Source organism: Chinchilla lanigera, unplaced genomic scaffold, assembly GCF_000276665.1.
Source record: "Chinchilla lanigera isolate Chin_1 unplaced genomic scaffold, ChiLan1.0 scaffold00115, whole genome shotgun sequence".
Taxonomy (NCBI): Eukaryota; Metazoa; Chordata; class Mammalia; order Rodentia; family Chinchillidae; genus Chinchilla; species Chinchilla lanigera.
The window spans coordinates 3,062,180-3,082,955 of record NW_004955516.1 but is presented as its reverse complement, the minus strand read 5'-3'; the positions used below and the strand labels follow the sequence as shown (position 1 = coordinate 3,082,955).

Sequence of the window (20,776 nt, the reverse complement as noted above, 5' to 3'; positions counted from 1 at the left end):
AGAAATACCAAGACCACTCAGCATCAAGTGCTGGCTGTGTGGGCTGCAACCTATGCAGCTGCAGAGGGGTATTTAGCTTTATGTGAGTCTTAATAATTTTGAGTAGGCGACTTACACTGTCGGTTGCTCTGGGCCCCACAGGTCATCTAGTTAGTCCTTCAGGCTAAAAGGCAGTGGCTGATATAACTCAGAAAAATCGTGTACACTCTGGGAGGCTGAGGCAGGAGGACCACAACTTAGTGACACCCTGTCACAAACTAGTAAATAAAGAGGGCTGGGGGTGCATCTCCGTGCAAGGGCTCTGGATTCAATCCTCAGTGGAGAGAGAGACAGAGACACAGAGAGAGACAGAGAGAGACAGTGACATAGAAAGAAAAGAAAGAGAGAAAGAAAGAAAGAAAAGCCAGGCTTAGTGGCACATGCCTATAGTCTCAGCTATTTGGACGGCTGAGGCAGGATTGCAAGTTTGAGGCCAGGTTGGACAACTTAGCAGGACCATGTTTCAAAATAAAAAAATTTTTTAAAAAGGTTGGGGATATAGCTTAGGGGTAGAGTGCCCATGGGTTCAATCCCCAGTGCTGTACTGGAAAAAAAAAACACAAAAGAAAAATACTTTAATACCTCCAATCAAATTCTAGGGGACTGAGAGCACATGACAATAATTTCATTCTGGCTGAAGTCACTGGAGTGTTGTGTTGACTCACCTGTCTCCTGGCTGGTGCCAGGCAGGCGTTATTTCTGGGGAAGTGGCTCTGTCCTTCCCACACGTGCCCAGTATGGTGTATGAGCAGCGTAAGTGAAAAGGGCTGAAGAACACAGTTATCGTCCTTAGCAAGAACATTTTCCTAGCATCTGCTTTGTGTCCGGCTCTGTGTTGCTATAGGGACACAAAGTGTCACATCTGAGAAGCTTCTAAGTGGATGGGAGGGTAAGACATAACTTTCTGGGTTACCACTGGGATTAGCTTCAAATGGGATACAGACCTGTGGCCCGGGAGTTCAGAGAAAAGATTCAGAAAGTGATCTCTGGGGGCTGGCCTGTTAAGCAGAACAGGATCAGGAGAGGACCCAGCCAGGGTCTTCAATGACACATGGAAACTTGTCAGTGCAGGAGTTGAGAAGTGTTGCAGGTTGGGTTCTCTGGAAGCAGATACTAAGATGGTATTGGGGTGTGTATCAGTTTCTTGTGAGTGCGATAACAAATTACTACAAAGTGTGTGGCTCAGAACAATAGAAGTTTATTTTCCCACAGGTCTTGGGGTCCAGAAATCTGAAGTTAGTTTCACCGGGCTGAAATCAAAGTGTTGTGAAATCCAGCTGGAAGGACAGAGGATGTACTACATTCAGGGCCACACTCTTCTGGGGGCTTTGGAGGAGACTCCGTCCCTTGCCTCTCCCAGCTTCTGGTGGCTGCCTGGGTTCCCTGGCTTGTGGCCAAATCACCCCAACCTTGGCCTCCATTTTTATGTCACTCTTCTTCTGTCTTCAAACTCCCTCTGCTTCTCTCTTGTAAGGACACCTGAGATGGTATTCAAGGTCTACCTGTTCTACCCGAGACAAACTCCTTCTTTTATAATCCTTCAGTTAGTCACATCTTCTCCCTTGTCAGGTAATCATTACAGGTAGGTTCTGGGGACTAGGATCTGGACATATGTCTTTTCTGGTGGGGGGTTCACCATTCAGCTCACTACAGGGTACAGGATGTTTAAGAGGGATCTGTAACCCTTCTCACAACACCTGTAAGAATGCAGAGGAAATAGGACGGGCCGGTGAAAATGAGACTGTGACACAGGCCCGGCAGAGTCCTGATCAGCTCACTGGGAATTTCTGGAAGGAGAACTGCCCGTCAGAGTTGTAGCTTGGTGAGCCAAACAGCCCCTGGCCAAACCCAGTCTCTGGATATAGATATGTGCTAGGAAGGGTGTGACCTTGAGCCAAGCCACAGAATGGCTGAGGCAGAGGCTGAAGGGGCTGAAGCTGCCCTCGGACCACATCCCCATGCTGGGGAGAAAACTGTTACTTAAAGAGGGACCTGGACAGATCTGTTCTGGGTCCACCACACGGAGGGAGTAGCAGAGACGGTCAGCAGATGGCAGGGCTTGGGGAGAATGTCCCCTGAAGACAGTGCCTCAGTGGGGCCTGTGATCTTCAGCCATGTTGACAAGAGCAACACATCTGCTCTGCCGTGAAAGCGTATGGGAAGGACTCTGCGACCTCCAGATCCCATGAAAAGCCACCAGCTGGGAAAGCACTTCTAGGCCATTTCGAAGCCTATCTGGGCCCTGCCTGACATCTGTCTGCCCTTCCTTAATTCTTGGCCTGCACTGCGGATGTGAACACAGCTGCACAAATACAGAGTTTGGTTACAATTTATACTAAAAACAAATCTCCCAGCAGCCCCCCGGGGGTTGCTTGGGTGGTTTTATTCTTCGCTTTCTCCCAGAACTCTCTCAAGCAGGGCATAAGATCTCTTTGTTCCGCTTCAGGAGGGGCCTGGAGCTGTGTTTCCTGTCTAGATTCAGCAGCTCCAGGTTACACGACGATTTTGAAAGAACAAACCTCCGAGTCTCAGGGTCGGGAGGTGCGGGCTGGTGGCCTATGCAGGCGGCAGACATAGGGGAGGCATTACAAGAGGGTTAGCTCAAGCCCCACGAAAGGGCCCCAGGGACCCCATCACTCATCATACGGAAGCACCCTGCAAGGGAAGAACTGGACCTACAGAGATGCACTGGGGCCTGGTTCGCACACTGGGGGATCTCTGTGGGGTCCGCATGGTCTGGAGGCTGTGGCCAGCTGGAAGGATGGAGGCCACACTGCACTGAGGCCAGAGGGAGGAGGGACTGCGACCATGCAGATGAGAAGGACGGTCAGACTTCAACCTCCAGACCAATCCAGGAGGCAGCCATTTCAATGACCGGCAGGGAGCAGAAGCCTGTAGTCCACAAGCTTGGTCTGTCACGGAGCAGTGTCTGGAGCAATCAAAGGGCAAACCCAAAGGCGACCCGGTACGCCACAAAATAGGACCTTGTGGGGGTCCATCTTTAAATGTGAGTGAGAAACCAGAACTGGATAGCAGAGGGTGACAGTCAGAGGCTGATGGAGAAGAAAAGAAGAGCAGGGGGTGGTAGTGGGAGTTCTTGGACTATCCCAGCGAATCGTTCTTTCTCCCTTGGTCTCAGTGTCCCCATCTGCATAGTGAGGCCCACTAAGCCAGGAGTTCTGACCTTAAAGGTGCTGATTCAGAGGTAGAAAAGAGGAGGTGGACTGAAAGGTCCCTGGGGGTAGAGGGTCGGCAGGGAGGCTGGGCAAACACCGAGAAGAGCCCCCCCGCCGCTCACAGAGCTGATAAGAGCGTACGTGGAGGTCTACAGCCCATGTGACCAAATATTTAATTTAAAAGATATAAAGCAAACTAAGTGTTGCGTAGAATATGTTCTGTTAGCTGACTTTGAGAAAACAGGTTTACACTGACCTGTGAGGGCAAATTTGAATGAAAATTCTCAAAGACTCTAAGGAGTTGTGCATCGCAGCACATGGTGTGGACAGAGCTGAGCCCTGGTCCCTGGCCGTGGCTACCGTGAGATGTCCTGCCACTCAGAGAGCAGAACCGCCTGTGTCCCAGGGGCTAGGCTCTGAAATGTGTCTTTGTGAGGCCACGTTTCTCAAGGCCTGTTCCCGCCACCTACTGAGTACAACTGGGACACTAAAAGGACTCCTCTGCTGGCTGGTTTTGCTTTGAAGACACCCTGGCAACCTCTCTTCCCTGGCTTCCTCTCCTTCCATGGGGTCAGACCGCAGCATGACGTGGCAGTCCCTGGGCCTTTGCTGGCCCGCTCTTTGTCTTTCTCACAGGCGTTTCCCCAAGAACATTCGCACCTGTGCACTCCTGGCTTGACACCTACTTAGTCGACGACCCGGACTAATAACCTGGCCTCTGCTGACTCCTCTTCTCTTAGCTCTGGCTCTTTCCTGCACCCGGAGATGTCTCCTACGTCCGCAGGGGGCCACAGCATGTGTCCCAGGCTCCTGACATCTCTCTCTTCTTTCACCAGCATTGAGAGTCTGGTAGCAAACAGGGGAAACTGAGGCTCAAAGACATCAATGAGTGTCCACACAGGATCTTCTGATGGCCACCTTGGGCTCTGCCATGACCTTTCCAGCCAATTGGGGCAATCACGTGATGTCGCACAATTTCCCTCCCTAGTTCAAGCGTTCCTCAGTCCCTGAGAAATGAATATGTGTCTCCTAATGTTTATAACGGAACTGCTGCTTTGAAACTGGCAGCAACCCGGCGGGTGGGGGCGGGGAGGAGAAAGGGTAAAGGGCATTGTCCTCTCGGGTCAGCTAGGGCTCCAGGTCCTCAGAACCTATCATTGTACTTGCAGTCTGGGTAGCGGTAGGCAAACCTCGGGTCACAGGTTCTCAGGGGCCTCAAGATGTCCTTCAGTCGGCTGGCAGCCCGGAGGACCTCTGGATCTGGGCGGGAGCTTGCCCCACAGTCGGCGAGGGCCGAGTCTATCTCCTCTTGCACTGGGGAGGGGAACCTCCCCTGGAGAAGTCGAGGCAGCAACTGCTGACACACCAACACCAGGCTGTGTTTCTCAGGGATGGTGTCACAGGAGGGCAGCTGGGCCTGGCAGCCAGAAGCCAGGCAGCTAAAAATGTCTTGGTTCTCTCTGGTCCTGGTGGCTGTTTGGCTGCCTGGAAAAAGAAAGTGGAAAATATCACATACCCTACACCCTGCTCTCCTTGGGAGAAGGCAGCACTAATTAGACTTGCTGGGGGTAGTAGTTTGGTCTCCTCTCATTTCCCTGTCACCAGGAGATTAAAGGTCCAAGGACACAATGGTCCCTTCTGACAACAACGTGGAAAGAGCTCTCTCTGCTATAATAGCTTGAGCTCTGAACTTGGAAAATCCACTTATTCCTACCAGAAGCCAGGATATAATTACAGGAGTCACATTCATGTTGTTATTCTGCAATCTTTACTAAATTAAGGAACTCAGGAAATTATTAGGACTGGTTTTGTTTGCCCTTTTAAAGTGTAAAATCAGGAAAAATAGCAGATAATCCAGAATATGCATTTAGCAAGTGGGTATGGAAGTGATATTCAGTGATTTATGTAGCCTGAATATTCTGGAATCAGCCTGAGTTTTTTCTTACTTGATTCTTCTTAATAAAGGCAAATCAGGAAATGAGTAAGTGTGGCTTAAGTTCTCTGTCTTTGTGGACTTTCTATATAAACAAAATCAGAAATCAAAACGCAAATCCTTTGTGCTATTATTGAGTTTAGAAAATTTGGTCACCATGAGAAATGGGGACTTTAAAGGGTTCTAAATGCTGGACAAGCTTTTGTGTGTAGTGAGAAACATGATTCACTCATGCATCTCATTCAATTCCATGTTTTTTAATTTGAAAACTTTAGAAAAAGCAAATGTGCCAACATGGATTGTAAAATGTACTGGTGAATCAGCCAGATATTTAAGTTTTAGATCAAGGCTAAAAGCATCTGATGAGAAAGGCTCTGAGCGGGAGATGGACTCAGGAAGTGCGTGTGTGAGCAGGGCCGGGGCAGGTTCCCGGGCCACACAGGCCCAATTACACAAAAGCACTGCCTTGGGAGGGTGCAGTTGGGGATGAGCCACTATGGACAATGCCCCTTGTGGACAAGGACAAATTCGCTTCCATTTTGGAGCTGGAGCTGGAGGAGAAATTCAGAGGGGGAGTGAGGGACATTTCAAAGGACATTAACACTCCCTGAACTTGGATTGCTCTCACTGTGACATCAAGAGACTGAAAAGACCTGAGAGTGTGACCCCAGGTCACCCCTCCTTAGCTGCTGTCACCCTGATATTCCCCGAGACAGCTAAGCCAGGCCCATGCTGAGTACCTTCCTGCTTGTCGATGACACCCAGAGCGCTGGCATCCCGGATGAACAGATGCCCATTGTTAAAGATGCCAAACATGCCTGCATCAACATGGGTGAAGTAGAAGAAATAGTTCAAATCGTTGCTCCTCAGGGACTCCAGGACACCAAGGAGCTGGTAGGCAAGGTCAGCAGCCCGGTCGGGAGGTGCGCCATAGAATTCCTGCAGTGGCCTGGTGCTGGTGGTGATGAGGAGTCTGCCACAGGAGCCCAGGTACTTGGGCAGTGGCCAGCCCTCTGCCCCGGGGAAGATCTGCCAAGCCGGAAGGAGCAGGCATTAACAAATGTGTGAGAAAAATCTCACGGAGACAGCTCTCCCTCTCCTTCTCATGGAAAGCACACAGGAAAATCAGCCTTCACAGATCTCCCTGGCTTAAAAAAACCACTGGGAAAGCGTCTCTTCCTCTTTTTTACACTTCTTGGGACATAGTAATACCACTCCCCAATTTTGTTATTGACGGTGGAAAGATTCAGGAAGGAGGCCGCTCTCATTTTGGTGCAATGGATTGTATTTCAACTTTTTCATGAAGGGTATGAAAATGTTAACGGACCTGCTATGACTTTCAATAATATCCAGGCTTCGTTGTACAGTTCAAAAAAACAGGACTAGTCTTTGAGATTTCACAGCTATCTCTGCTTAGGAAGAAGCTAAGGGAAATAATCACTGATTGAAAGAAAAATACTTTTAAGGAATAATAGCGCAAGCTGGGTGCAGTGGCATGTGCCTGTAGCCCCAGCTGCTGTGGAGGCTGAGACAGCAGGATCCCTCGAACCCAGGAGTTTGAGACCAGTTTTGGTAGTATAGCAAGCTCTTTCCTCCAGTCTCAAAAAATCTGAACTCCAGTCACCTACCAGGAAGGAAAAAAAAAAAAAAAAAAAAAAAAAAAAAAAAATTAAAGTAACAGTGCAGTTTCTTGGTTCTTAGATAGCACAAAAATCATGAAGGTGGCCCTCGGGTAACTTAAGGCTCTAAATGCCTAAATCTTTCTCCTGCCACTCTTGGGCAAATCTGTCTGGCTGGGGCCACTACACATTCACAGAGGCTTCTCAACTGTTTGGAACCTTCCCGAAGGCCTAACACTGCTGGCCTAGGGAAGCACAGCCCGGCCTGACTCCTTGTCAGAGCTCCAAACTTGTGAGTTTGTGACACAGAAAAGAGGGTAGGGAATCCTGCCTGGTCTTTTCTTGACCACTGATTAAAGCAGTTGTATCTAGTATGGTGTTTCTTTCAACTATGGGGAGAATAACACAAACTGTAAATACCCGGCACTCTTTCCCTTGTTCTCCTTCTTAAGTGCTTGCCTAGCATGAAAAAGGCCCTGGGTTCCATCCCCAACACTGCAAAAGCAAAACAAAGCAAAGTCATCTGTCTTTGATAATTTTCTGTGGCCTTCTGTCCATTTTGACCCTTATTATGAATAACCCATGCCCACTTGATCTTTGAGTTTCCCTTGACCAGAGGGGAACCTTTCTTGCTATGTGCCTTGAAGGGAGGTTCCCAGCCTGCTGTCACTGTCTAAATGTGCAGCCTTAGCTAAGCGTGTGGTGCGTGCCTGTGATCCCAGCACTCTTTGAGGCCGAGGCAGGAGGAGTGCAAATTCAAGCACAGCTGGGACAATTTATCAACTTGATAAAACCCTGTCTCAAAATCAATCAATCAATGAAACGTGTTGGGGATGATGCTCAGGAGAAAGGCCCAGGTCCAATCCTCAGTACCACAAAAATAAATAAATGAATAAATAAATAAACAGATGTGCAACAGTTCTAAGCTATGCCCTTTGTAGGTGCAGCCCAGGGTTAAATGCCGAATGTAGTATCCCAGCTCCCTGATCCTAGCCCAGGACTCTCAGGAGCTGTAGCCATGGTCTGCTGCAGTTAACCAAAGTTAGAACAACTAGAAAAAGACTTCTGTGAGTGCAGGACAAAGAGCAATTCCTTCTCTGCTGCTAGTACTGCAAGTGCCAGTGTTACCAGGCAGGACATAGCATGTACAGCACAGCCTCGGACATCAGGCAGTTCTGAGTTTGGGTTCCATCCATGACATTGTCTAAGCAACTTTAGCCAAGTCATTTCATATCTCTGAGCCCCACTTAACCTCTAGAAAAGGAGACAATAATATTCCCAGGGGGCCATTGCGAGTGTTAACTGACATAATGGTATCAGACACTCAACACAATACCGGGCACGCAGCCAGTACTCAATAAAGGAGAGCAGTCACTGGTTATGCATTCAGCTGTCATCCCTTGGGCCAGTATTTATGTTCTGTGGTGGCTCCTTTCTCCTCTACCTGCACCCTTTTCCCTCTCCTTCTGTCTCTTCTCCTTCTCCCTCTCCTTTCTCACCTCCATTTTCTGTTTCCTGTGTATCCGTCCTACTTCATAGTTTCCTTTGTGTCCATTATGTGATCTCTGTGTCCTGAGCCTTGGGGTCAGGGGAATTGGGCTCTCATCTTACACAGATGTTTACATGTTAAACATCTGTCTCTGCCAGTGGAGTGGAAGTTGCATGAAGACAGGATCACCATGCCTGTATCACCAGGCCTTCACAAATACTCATTCATTTGACCATTCCCCTATTGATGGACATTTAGGTTACTTCCATTTTTTTTCTCCTTTCCAAGCATAGCTGCAGGGCTCATCTTTGGGCGTGTCATTCTTCAGCTACTTTCCCATCTCCTGAGCTTGCTAAAATCTGATCTTTGAGGCACTGGTCAAAGTTGCCTTCCTTCACAAAGCCCTTCTACTACCTCGAGGAGTGAAGGTGAACCTTTCTACATTCTTGGTGGGACTGTATACTGGTACAACAACGATAGAAATCAATATGGAGATGCCATAAATTCCATTTGACCCAGCTATTCCCCTTCTAATATCTTCCCAAGAGTGAAAGGCATCATATTACAGTGATACATGCATATCCATGCCAACAGCAGCACAATTCACGAGAGCAAAACCTTGGAAGCAGCCTATATGTTCATCAACAGATGAATGGATAAAGAAAATGTGATATTTATACACAGTGAAGCGCTAGTCAGCCTTAAAGAAGGATAAATTTGAATCATTTGCAGGACGATGGATGCATCTTGAGACCGTGATGCTAAGCAAAATAACTCAGTCATAGAAGGTTAAATTCTGCATGATTTTTCTTATATGAGAAACTCAAAGTATAATTCATAATTTAAGGAACAAAATAAAAGATAGGTGATAGAATACAGGGAGAGAGTCTGGAGATGGGAAGGGAATGGGAAAGATGGGAGGGAATTTGGGGGAGGGGAGGAGAAGTAAAAAGGGTTAAGATGCAAAAGTACCAGTTCCCCAGTATGAATGTATTTATTATGCTCGGCAAACGTATACTAATAAAAATATTTTTTAAAAAGCAGAAAGGGTAGCTACCGTCCCTTCCTAACGGCACTCCCAGCCTTTTGCTCCCACACCTGTTTCCTCTGCAGCAGCCATAGCGCTTTGACATTGCAGACAGCAACAAATACCAAGTGCCATAAGGTCCCAGCACAAGCAGTGGCCCCAAGGTGCGCAGTAAAGAGGGGAACAGAGATGGACCTAGGGCCCGTCCCTGGGAATCCTCGACGAGCCCTCAACCTGAAGGGCTTGCAGGGTCTCCGTACCTGTAGGAGGATGGGGTGCGTGTTGACAGCCAGCGTGTAGAGCAGACGTAACTTGTCGCGGTCGGTGAAGTGGTCCATGAAGATGCTGCCGGCGTCGGCCACCTCAGCGTAGCGCCGGACCACGCGGTCCAGGAGTCGCTGTGAAGGGCAGCGCAGGAGGGGGCTGGGCAGGCCCTGTGAGCACGTGGGAGAGACCCCGGAGAGGGAATCGGTACTGAGCACTAGTAGGCTCTCCTGACGGGGGAGACCTTGGGGCAGAGAGAGCCGCTGGGTGTGCGGAGAGACTCTGGGAGGTGGGGGAGGGCACTGAGCAGGAGGAGGGGGGAGGGAAGGGAGGGAGAGGCGGGGACAGGGGACTGAGCAGTGCGTTTTGGGGGGTGGGGCAGGGAAGGAAGGAGCGGGTTACCGGCAGCTGAGCGTGTGTGGGGGTGAGGGGTGGGGGTGGGCTGAGTGTGGGGTGGAGGGTGAGGTGTTTGGGGAGAGCAGAGGGCAGGAGTAGAAAATGGCGCATTTAAGGGACCAAAGTGTGACGAGAAAGTCTAGGCTTGAGCTGAACACTTGCGATGGGCAGTAGCCCGCTGCCCACGGTCCTAGCGCTGGTACATTCTCGAGGGCGGCAGGGAACTGCACGTGCAGGGCAGATGCAGAAGCCGCTGTACGGATTACTATTTGAAAATGTGCTTGGCATGACACAGTCGGGAGAAGGAGGTAGCTAACACTTTCTAGAAGTTCCCAGCCCCAGGCCCTCTGCTAGGCCTTTGCCAGGCGTTATCTAGATACCACACAGAGATCTGGAGCCTTTATTTCTCGCTTGCCTTGGGGACTGTCCTGGAAATTTAAAGTGGTTGATTGAAAAATGACTTCAAAACATTGTGGACGATATTGTGACAATTAATTTTCAGGCCCCATGCTGCCAAATGCAAATGGTAGACTGTATTATCAAGTGAGCTACTAGTAGAACACTTCAATTTTCTAGATGAGAATAAGGACCCAGAAAGGGAAGTAACTTGACAAACATCATGCTGCTTATTGGAGCCCAAGCTTTGCTATGTACTCAAATCCCCAGGAGGCAGGGAGAGATTTAATACACAGAGAAAGTGTGTGTGTGTGTGTGTGGGGAAATCAGTGATTTTAGAATGGGCAGTGTGGGGCTGGGGATTTAGCTCAGTGGCACAGCGCCTGCCTGGCAAGCGCAAGGTCATGAGTTCGATTCCTGGTACCAGAAAAAAACCAAACAACAAACAAACAAAAAGAATGGGCAGTGTGTCCCAAATAGGAATGGTGATCCAAGTTTTCAGAGTGCTGTAAAAACACAGATCCTTAGGCCCTTGTCTAAAAATTCTGGATGGGCAGTTCTAGTAGGGACCTAGGACTCTGCATTTTTGACAGGTGTCCTGGGTCATTCTTGTTATCAGACAAGTCTGAGGATCACAGGCAGGGAGCAGGGGGTTAAGGAACTGGATGTGATTCAATCTTCGTATCTTAGGAGCAAAGTGCTTCCTTCATTTTGGACACAAACACAAAAGGTTGTACATTTTCAACAGTAGAGTAAGGGCACTTGGTAGAATAAAGACATCATTCTTCAGGCAGCTGTCATCTTCCCCTGGAAGGTTTTGGTTGTTGAGACCCGAAGAATTATCCTTTAGATGGGGGTGTGCAACTCATGATAAGGTTGATCTAGAAACACAGAAACCTAGGAGGAATGGTGTGCACCTTCAGTCTAGCTACTGAGGGGGGCAAGGTGGGAGGACGCTTAAGCTCACAAGTTTGAGACCAGCCTGGACAACATAGTGAGGCACCACCTAAAAATCAATTAGTCAAACAAAAAACAAACAACAAAATAAAAAACAAAGAAGGAATCAGGAGGGAGAGATGCAGTTGCTGACCTCTAAAATCAAGTCAAAAAGCTGGCTCTGCCTTCTCCAAAGGCTTAAACTCTCTTCTGGGCAACAGGAATGGTTTCAGGACCATCCAAAGGTACTGACCATTCAACGGCCATGTACTGAGTCCATTTGGCCATCATCCCCTGCTATACCTCAGGGTGACGAGAACAAAGGAGAGCTGGAGTCCTTGCTGCCTCCCTTTTACACTTCCTATTTTGGGTCAGGGACTGCAGAAGCTGCTAGGATTTACCCTTTTGGTCATTTTAGCCAGGAAAAGATGCAAGAAGTCAGGCTACTGAATAGTCCATTTTAGCATGGTGGAAGGACTGAAGAAGTTGTTGGAATTTTTGCTACCGCTTGTCTTGCTACCTCTTCCAGATTGAACAGACTCGGCTCACAAGTGTTGCAGAGCACACATGCAAAAGGCTTGGTGTGGTGGGAGGCACATGCTCGGCACTTGGTGAATGACATGCATCGTTGTCTCTGTCATGATCATCAGCTTCAGCAGCATCTCTGCCGCTACAGATGAGCCTTCTATAATGAGCACTCTGTACCCTTCTAGCTGACGCTCCCCCACTCCCCATGGCCACCTGCTTAAGGATGGATAGGGGGTGCTGGGTGGGAAAGGCTCTACCCAGTGCGGTGGTAGTGAAGAGTTGAGCCAATTATTCTGACTCCTTTTTGGGATTTAGATTTTGGATCTAGCTGGGAAAGAGGATAAGGAAGAACCATTGAAAAAAGTAGAGATACCCTGAGCCAGGGTGGTTAGGGGCCCATAAAAGAGAGGCAGAAGCAACAGATCCATCTTTGCTGGATGCAAAAGTGCAGGCCCTAGAAGCTTCCATGCCAAGTTCTGGGCCAAGGATGGTGTTATGATTTGAATGTGTCCCTCAAAAGTTCATGGTTGGCACATGCCTGTAATCCCAACTACTTTGGAAGCTGAGACAAGAGGATCACAAGTTTAATGCCAGCCTGGGCAATTTAGCAAGAGCCTGTCTCCAAAAAAAGAGATAAAAATGTAGCTCAGTGATAGAGTGCCCCAGGGATCAGTCCCCAGTATCACCAAAACCAAACAAAGAAAGAAGGAAAGAAAAGAAACAAGTTCATGGTTGAAAGTTTAATACCCACGTTCATGTTAGTGGTATCTGGGGGTGGGACCTTTAGGAAGTAAGTAGGATTAGATGAGATCATGAGGGTGGGGCCCCCATGATGAAGTTAGTGGCTTTACAATTAAGAGGAAGAGAGACCAAAGTCAACAGCTTGCCTGTCTAGTCATATGATGCCTCCCACCATATCATGATACAGCAGAAATGCACTGTCCAGATGCCAGTGCCAGGTGTTTGGACTTTTTAGCCTTTAGAACCGTGAGCTAAATAAACCTCTGTTTTTTATACTTTGGTCTGCGGTATTCAAGGATAACAACAGAACACACACTAAGACAGATGACATGACCACAAGCTCCTCCAGAAAGTGGGCTCATGGAATCTTTGCTCTTTGTCTCCCAGGAGTCAAGCAGCCACCAAACTAGACAAATGTACTTTATTGAGGTATGAGGGAAGGACAGCAGGTTAGGATTAGAAGTCTTGGACCTATAGAAATTCAACTTCTGACTCTGCAATGTGTGTGAAACTCCCGCTTTTTTTGGTAAAGCATTTAACTTTCCAGGGCCCTGTATATACATATTTTATTCAAGCTCATTTCATATTAATCATCCAACTTGGCCATAAATGACTTTTGGCTGTTTCCAAAAGAAAATGTTCCTCAAAACACAAAGATTTATCACTACTGAACATATTTGAATATTCACTCTGATGGACATATAAATGTATGGAAGAAAAGAACATGAACTGCTCTTAGAAAACCCAAGACCAGAAGTTTTGCCTTTTCCTCTTTTATGGCTGGTGTCTAGATGCTCCCCCAAAGCCTCATGCACTCGTAGGTGGACCTTTGCAGGGATGACGGGATCTAGAGTGTGTGATGCTGGGATTAAGGATGTGATGCTGGGATTGATTCATGGCGTGTTGACAGGATTAAGAGTGTCTCACCCTGAATGTGAGTGTTACCTGCCCTAAGGGCAGAGAGCCTGGATAAAATATAAAGGACAGAAAGAGGGCTGCTGTTGTTACTTGATGCTTAGATGGCTGTTTTACTGCCTTCTGCCTGCCCTGCTTTGCCCTGGGCTGTTTCTCCTCTACAATGCTCCTTTGCTATGCCACCCTGCCTTAGAGGCAGCTGCCTATGGATGGAAACCTCTACACACTGTGAGCTGAAATAAACCTTTCCTTCCTTAGCTTTGGGTGTCAGGCATTTTGTCTCAGCAATGTTAAGTTACTTACTTAAAAAGTAACTAAGACACTCCCTAAGATCAGAAGTCAGCTCTTTTTAGTAGGAAGGTCATCCTCACCAGCTAGATTTGGAAAGCTGAGGAAAATTTTGAACAAATGAAGTTTTACTTGGAGTGAACTTGACTCTTCTCAAGCTCTCCTAGTATCCAGGGAAAAGAAGAGAAAGTTCTAATGCTAATAAAATTACTTCCAGATCACACACCCAAACACCTTACATGATTTAGTTGTTAAATATGCTTGTGAAACAGGGCTGAGGTTAACCATGTATCACAATTAATCAGTGTGCCATAATTAAAACAATGACAATTCAATAAAGTCTCAGTTGTTATGGATAATTAAGCCAAAACTTAGTGAACATATTTTCAAGTCTTGTATTCAAAATCACGAAAACTCCCATTCAGTTTGCTATTAAGAGAAACATCTCACAGTTCTTTCCTACTCCAATAGATTTTTTTTTCTTTTTAGTAAAGTTCTTTCTGATTATTATTTCCTCTGAAACTCAGACACAACGCAAGACATTTTGGTATGTTGGATTCCATTCTAGAAGTGCCTGCCATTGCAGTGATTATTTTGGAGGAACCACTTGGATGATTTTAATAGTTTAGCCATCCAAAAATGTGCTCGTAGCTCGCAGTCCTGTTGCTGTATAGGCAGAGCTCCTCTCTTAGCTCACTGCTGCAGGTACTAGAGGAGGCAGGGGAAGCTGTAAAGCAGGGAGTTCCTAAATCATTTCAATTTTGCTTTGCAACCTGTAATTTTGGCAGGTTTAGGATAGATCCCTTCCCCGTTTACGAAGTTTCTCTGCTACCGTTTGCCTGGGCTGATCAACTCAGGTTTCCTGAAACTCAGTCGCTAAGAAAGTCACTGACAGAAAGTCAGGTGCAAAAGGTAGAAGCAGAGAGGGAGGGCATAGCATTTGGAGTCGGCCTTGGATCACATGAATTAGTAGATGTACATTAAATTGAAAACTGAACAGACTTGTTGGGGTCAGGCAAGAGATATGCAAGGTTTCCTTTGCACCAGAAGTTCTGTCTCTCAAAGAGCTAGTTTCTGTGTAACAGGTCCTCTGGCTTCCTGTGGCCTCCTTTCCTTGGGCAGGGCTTCTGTTTGTTTAGATTTTTGGTTCTCTGCAGAGGTTCTGGAGTGAGCCCTTATGGAACGTTCTCTCAGGAGCAGAGGGGTTGAGAGAAGCTCTGTTTCAACACGGGAGAGGGGCTCCCCATAGAGGGGTCATGAAGAGGCATCCTGAGTGCATGGCTTCCATAGGTGGTTTTAGCTGTTCTCCTGCCTCTACTGGAGAATATCTGGAATATCTCTGTGTCTCACCTCGCCAAGCCACCTGCTTGCTTCCTTTTGTTCTACCTTGTATTCTGCTGGCTTGGGGAGGGGCTCCTGCCTGGAAGGGTGGACAGCTTTCATCCCGAAGTTTGAAGGCAGAAAAAAGTTGCTTTCACATGCCTTTCAGCCAGCAGTATGATGAAGCACTTACAAGTATGTCCTTTAGATTCAAGCTGCCAGTTCTAGCTCTGGCACTTGACAATTGCATGACTCGGGGTAAGTTCCTTAATTTCTCTATGCCTCAGTCTCCCCAGGTATAATCAAGGCATAATAACTAAGGAAATCCTACCACTTATCTCCTGAACCAAGATATTTGCGAGAGAAAGGAGCGATTTCAGTAATCAAAGCAGCTGAGCAGGCGTACACCGGGATTAGATCAGGCACACCTGTACAGACTGCTGCCCTCGTAATTACGGTGCTTGCTCAGAAAAGTTGCTCTTTATCATGAACTTTGATATGATGATAATAAAAACTACTAATATTATTGTGTGCTTGCTCTGTTGGGATATGGTGCTGTGTCTGGCATGTGTTGCTTTGTTAATTCTCATACTTTCATGGGGGCCATATGTCACAGTGAGGATTCTATACACCAGGAGTTGAGGAACACATTCAGGGCTTTGTACAGCGTAGTGGACCCAGGATACGAATGCACACCTACTTGAGTGCCAGGCCAGGCCACCCTACCTCCGTGCACTGAGCTGGCAGCTTGCTACTGGGCCTTCTCTCTCTCCAGTGCTGATGTGTTGCTGTGCCTCAGGTGCAGGAATTGGATCCCACACAGTCTCATTTCTCCAGGAACCCTGGGCATTGTCTGGTCTATGGCAGATGCCGTACCTCTTCGATATGCCCTTCCCTTCCTCCACTCCCCCTCCTCTGTCAGCGTGGCTTTGTACTTTTGCTACAAAGCCTCTCTGACTCCTTTCTGGAGCCTTGCTTGTCTACCCTGCACACCACTTTTAGGCCTGTTGCAAACAGATCCACTGTTCTCAAGTCATTTAGAAATATAAATTCCTAGACTGTGCCCCAGACCAGCTGAATGAGAACCTCTGGGGCTCAGGCCCAGTGACCTTTGGGTTAAGAACTTCTCTAGGGGATTCTGATGCACCCTCAAGTTTGAGAATCACTGTCTTACTGAATGCAGTTCAGCTTTCACTCCAGCTCCAGCCCTGCCATTACAAACTTCACCCAATTGCTCTCTGACACTATAATTGCATATCATGCTACTTACTGCTTCCTACAGTCCCGCCTTATTCTCACTTCCACGTCTTTGGCTGCCTGTGGAAGATCCACCACTGACATTGTTCCTCTTCTAGTGCAGGTTCCACATCCTCCAAGGAGCTTCTGGCCCTTCCGGCCTTCATCTGTTTTTCTTTCCTCCAGTCTACTACACAGGCCTTTTGCTGTGTGCATCAGACCTCTCCTCTGTTCGGTGCCTTATGCACAACAGCTCTCAAACATCACCCTTCCTAATCCACAGCAATTGCTAGGGGTGGGCACCCGAGAGGTCCTGCAGAAGCAAATCCTTGTCTGCAGACTGAACGACGTGCTGCGGCACACTTACTTGGGATGTCTGACCCAAGCCCCGATTCCCGAGAGGCAGCTGGTGGTCTGCCCAGGAAGTGTAATATCAGGCGGTGCCGCAGGAATGGGGAGAGGGACTAACACCGAGCCATCCAGTCTGCCTAGAAGTCCTGGACCAGACTTCCAGAAAGAGCAGAGCTGAGAAGCAATGCAGCTCTGGAGACAGAGGCGGACCGAGGAGGTGCCTTCCGGCCTCCTAGTTGCCAGGGTGGATGTAGTCTGGCACCATCACCTCCCACCCCTTCCACTTTAATTGGTGTGATGAGGTTCCTGATCCTTGCAGATACTGAGCCCTGATTAAGATCCAAGCAGATGGTTGTTTTCGGAGAGATGCCCTGACATAGTTATGCGGGTAGCTATCTTAGCTAAACACCTCCTAATTTCATGTATGATGTCTATGTAGCAGTACTTTGATCAGATCTGCTTCTCTTTGCCTTCCTGTGCCCATGCTGTCAAACCTTTGGCACCCAGAGGCTCCCCTGCTGGCAATAATGGCCACCTTTTCCTCGGGTAGCTGATATCTCAGGTAGCCCTGCTGGTGGAAGCAGAAACTGGCTTTCCTTTCCTGTAGGGGGCTCTTTCTTCCCTCCTATCTCCAACTTTGACTTCCATTTTTCTCCATTCCAAGTCCCCCAGGACTTTGCTACTAAAGCATTTGTGGGCTGCTCAAAGATTTTCACCTTGGCAGATGAAATAATTATTGTGGCAGGCAATTCAGCTGATAGTTGGAGCGGGCAGGGCAGTTGATGCGGAGGAAAACACATTATTTCATGGTCTGTCATTTTGATTCAGGTGTGCTATGGCTGGTCATAATTCTCCACTGAGGCATTTCTTTCTATGGGCTACTGGTTCTCTCCCTCTCTCTCTCTCTCTCTCTCTCTCTCTCTCTCTCTCTTTCTCTCTCTCTCTGTTTCTCTGTCTCTCTCTCTCATCAAAAGACAGGAAGTCAAATATTTCTGACAGCTCATCTGTGCATCCAAGCTTGTAGAAATATCTATAGGTGCTCAGTGGCTTCTGCTGTACAAAGGTCCTGTGGTCCACGAGGCTCAGAGAGAATTTTGATTGTCAGGAGAACCCTCATGCTGGCCTGGGAGAGGGGCTGCTGGGCTTCTTCTTCTCCTTGGACCTTCCATTGAGGCTGTAGCACCCATATCCTTTGGGGTTCAGAGAAGTAGAACCCCAAGATTTGGTTTTTGTTTTAGTGCTGGAGATTGAAACCAGGGCCTTGCTCATGATAATCGCATGCTCAAACACAGAACTACATCCCTAACCCGGGATATTTAAAACATTTCCATAGGTTCCTGACTTTGTATAGCTGTGGGAGCTGGCTAAGCAGTGTCCGTAAGGGTGCTATCCTCCCACCTGACGCTAGAGCTTAAGTCCACAGGGCAGACAGTGGGAAAGAGAGGGTGGACACAAAGTAGGGGAAGAGCAAGGACAAGATCTAATCTATAAGCCCAATTTGGAGCCTATGACGACTGACTGAAATCCAGGTCAGTTCTCATGGCTCTTGACCTGGATGGTGCAGTGTCCTGCAGCTGGCCTCCTTTGGTATGGTGTTCACACTGGCCCAGTGGGTCAGAGAAGCAGAAGGAGGAACCAGAGAAAAAGAGAGTAGTTGCAGGCCCAGCCACAGCTTCCTACTGGCAAAGTGAGCCAGCAGGTAAACCACGTGTGGGAGCTAACAAAGGACCATTGTTTCACTTCCGCCCTCCGAAGCCTCCAACAGAATCTCTCTGTGGCCCACTGGAAGGGGAAACCTATAGGAAAGAGAACTCTGGGAAATGTAGTTTGGCCTGGCCAAGTTGACACATCAGGAAGCCACAGCATCACGTTTGGCTTTCTTTGCATCTCTCATGGCGGTTTTTTTCTCTTCTTTGGCCCATCTGAGATACCGTACTAAAACCTAAATGCCCTGAGTGTGTATTTGTGGCATGCAGGTTTACTGTCCTGAAAAAGCCTGGATGGAAGAACAGACCTGCATAGATAATTTGTGGACCAGGGTTGCAGGTGTGGAGCTCCCAGTGGACAGACATAGGGCCGACAAATCTCACGGAGGAGCCAGTGATGTGTTCTCTGAATATGTGAGAAGAGTTCCTGCTGGAATGAACCTCCTTTCTTCTTCACCTTGTTCTTTTTCGCATGGTGCTGATGATGGACTTCCAGGCCTTGTGCATGATAAGTAAGCTCTCTATTATCAGACCCCCACCTGGCCAGAGAAGAAAGACTCCCCGAGCAGAGCTGATGATAACAGCTGCAGAGACACAGAGATAGCTGGAAGCCAGAGCTTGCAAAAGAGATGGACAAGCAACTGCCCTATGCAGCCACACCTGCAAGACACAGATGTCACCAAGACTCCCAACTCCCTCAGACCCAGACTAAATATTTCCCACTCCTCCCTGCCATACCCTCTCCTATCTAAACATACCTATAAAACCTTCCCCCCACCTGTTGCTCAGGGCCAGTGGTCTTATCACCCTTGGCCTGCCTGCACCCAGGCTCAGATAAACTTTGCTTGTTGCTTCAACTTCGTGTGACTCTGTGGTCTCAGTCATGCCTCAGTTTACCCTAACATCTGCCACAGACCTACACTTCCACCCCTGAACCTCCTTTGTATATCTTAACCATATTCTACCCTTCTTTATAGCTCCCAGCTCCCCTGCATCCTGGGTGGCTTCACATCTACTTTATCCTTTCTGTGGTGGAGGGAATGTCAGTGCATTTTGAGTTAAAGGGTTATAACTGAGCAAAGACCAGAAGCAGAGTTTAAGGGCATGTGTGGCTTATGGGATTGACTAGCTTATAGCTTCACTAGAGGAGAAGACTGGGAAAAGTAAGTTGGAACCTAACTCTGTGGATTTTGAATATTATATTCAGGAGTTTAGATTTGATTCTATAGAGACAAAGTCATTACTCATAAGCGTGCCATGACCATCCTCAAAACTTTCTGATGGGAGTTAAATTTAGTTTGGCAAAATATATTCAAAGATGGGAAAACATTTATATCCCTTTATCTAGTAGTTTCACCACAGGAAAGTAGGGAAGTAACAAAGTATAACGTGTAAGAGTGAGACTTCAGGAGTCAGGAGATGGGTCTGTATTCAAATCCCAGCTCCAACATTTACTAGTTGTGTGACCTACAGCAAAGTAGTTCATCTCTCTAAGCCTTAGATTCCCCATCAGCAACATGGAAACAAGACTATCTCAAAGGGTTCTTACAATGAGCTGTGATGAATGTATATGATGCATGCTTGGCCCATAGAAAGTAGTAAAGAAAATTTGTCTCCAGGACATAATACAAAATTCAGAAAGACTTTGCAAAGAAGTGTCCATTAATGCATTATTTATGATAATTGTAAATCAAACAACATATTCAAGAATAGTGAATAAAATCGTGTTATATCCATGTAACGGAACATTGCTTATGAAGAGTTTCAATGATGTGGGAGATAGTATGGGATATAATATTAAGCCACAGAGGAATATGCAACATTACATATACAGTTTACTTGTAAACAAGCTAAGTATAACTAGAAAAAAACTAGAAGGAAGAACTTCAATCTATTAACAGCAATTTACTCACTAGAAGTGATTTTTCTTTCTTTTCTATTTTATTTATTATTTATTATTTAATTTTATTTTCCTTACCTTACCTTTCCTTTCTTTTCCTTTCCTTTCATTTTCTTTCCTCTTTCCTTTTCTTTTTTCTTTCTCCCCCTTCCCCCATGCTAGAGATGGAACCCATGACCTCTGTTTGCTAGGTTAGTATCTATCACTGAGCTGCTCCCCCAGCCCTGAAATTTTAAAATACATATAGACTTTATATGATTTTATAATGAGTACAGTTGTCCCTTAGTATCCATAGGGATTGGTACCAGATCCCCCCAGCAGAGAGTATTTACATAGAACCTATAAATGGCACTGCATCTGCATAGAACATACAGAGATCCTCCTGTATAATTCACATCCTCTCTAGCTGACTTATAATATTTAATACAATGTAAATACTATGTAAATAGCTGTTATCTTCTATTGCTTAGGGAATAATGACAAGAAACAAGTCTCTACATGTTCAGGACAGACACA

At 47.1% G+C, this 20,776-nt stretch overlaps 1 protein-coding gene across 2 annotated transcripts in view; it reads right to left on the bottom strand.

Annotated features, from left to right (window-relative positions):
• Positions 1-1,215: 1,215 nt before the first annotated feature.
• LOC102029321 (chromosome unknown open reading frame, human CXorf36) overlaps positions 1,216-20,776 on the bottom strand; it is a 40,629-nt gene continuing 21,068 nt past the window's right edge. Inside the window, exons 3-5 of one of the 2 annotated variants that reach the window (XM_005408985.2) lie at positions 9,544-9,717; positions 5,889-6,177; positions 1,216-4,700 (exon numbers count right to left, since the gene is read on the bottom strand). In XM_005408985.2, the coding sequence (XP_005409042.1) occupies positions 4,360-4,700; positions 5,889-6,177; positions 9,544-9,717 (804 nt within the window). In that variant the 3' untranslated portion in view covers positions 1,216-4,359. The remainder of the gene's footprint in view (positions 4,701-5,888; positions 6,178-9,543; positions 9,718-20,776) is intronic. The other variant, XM_013506933.1, reaches the window with a different exon arrangement.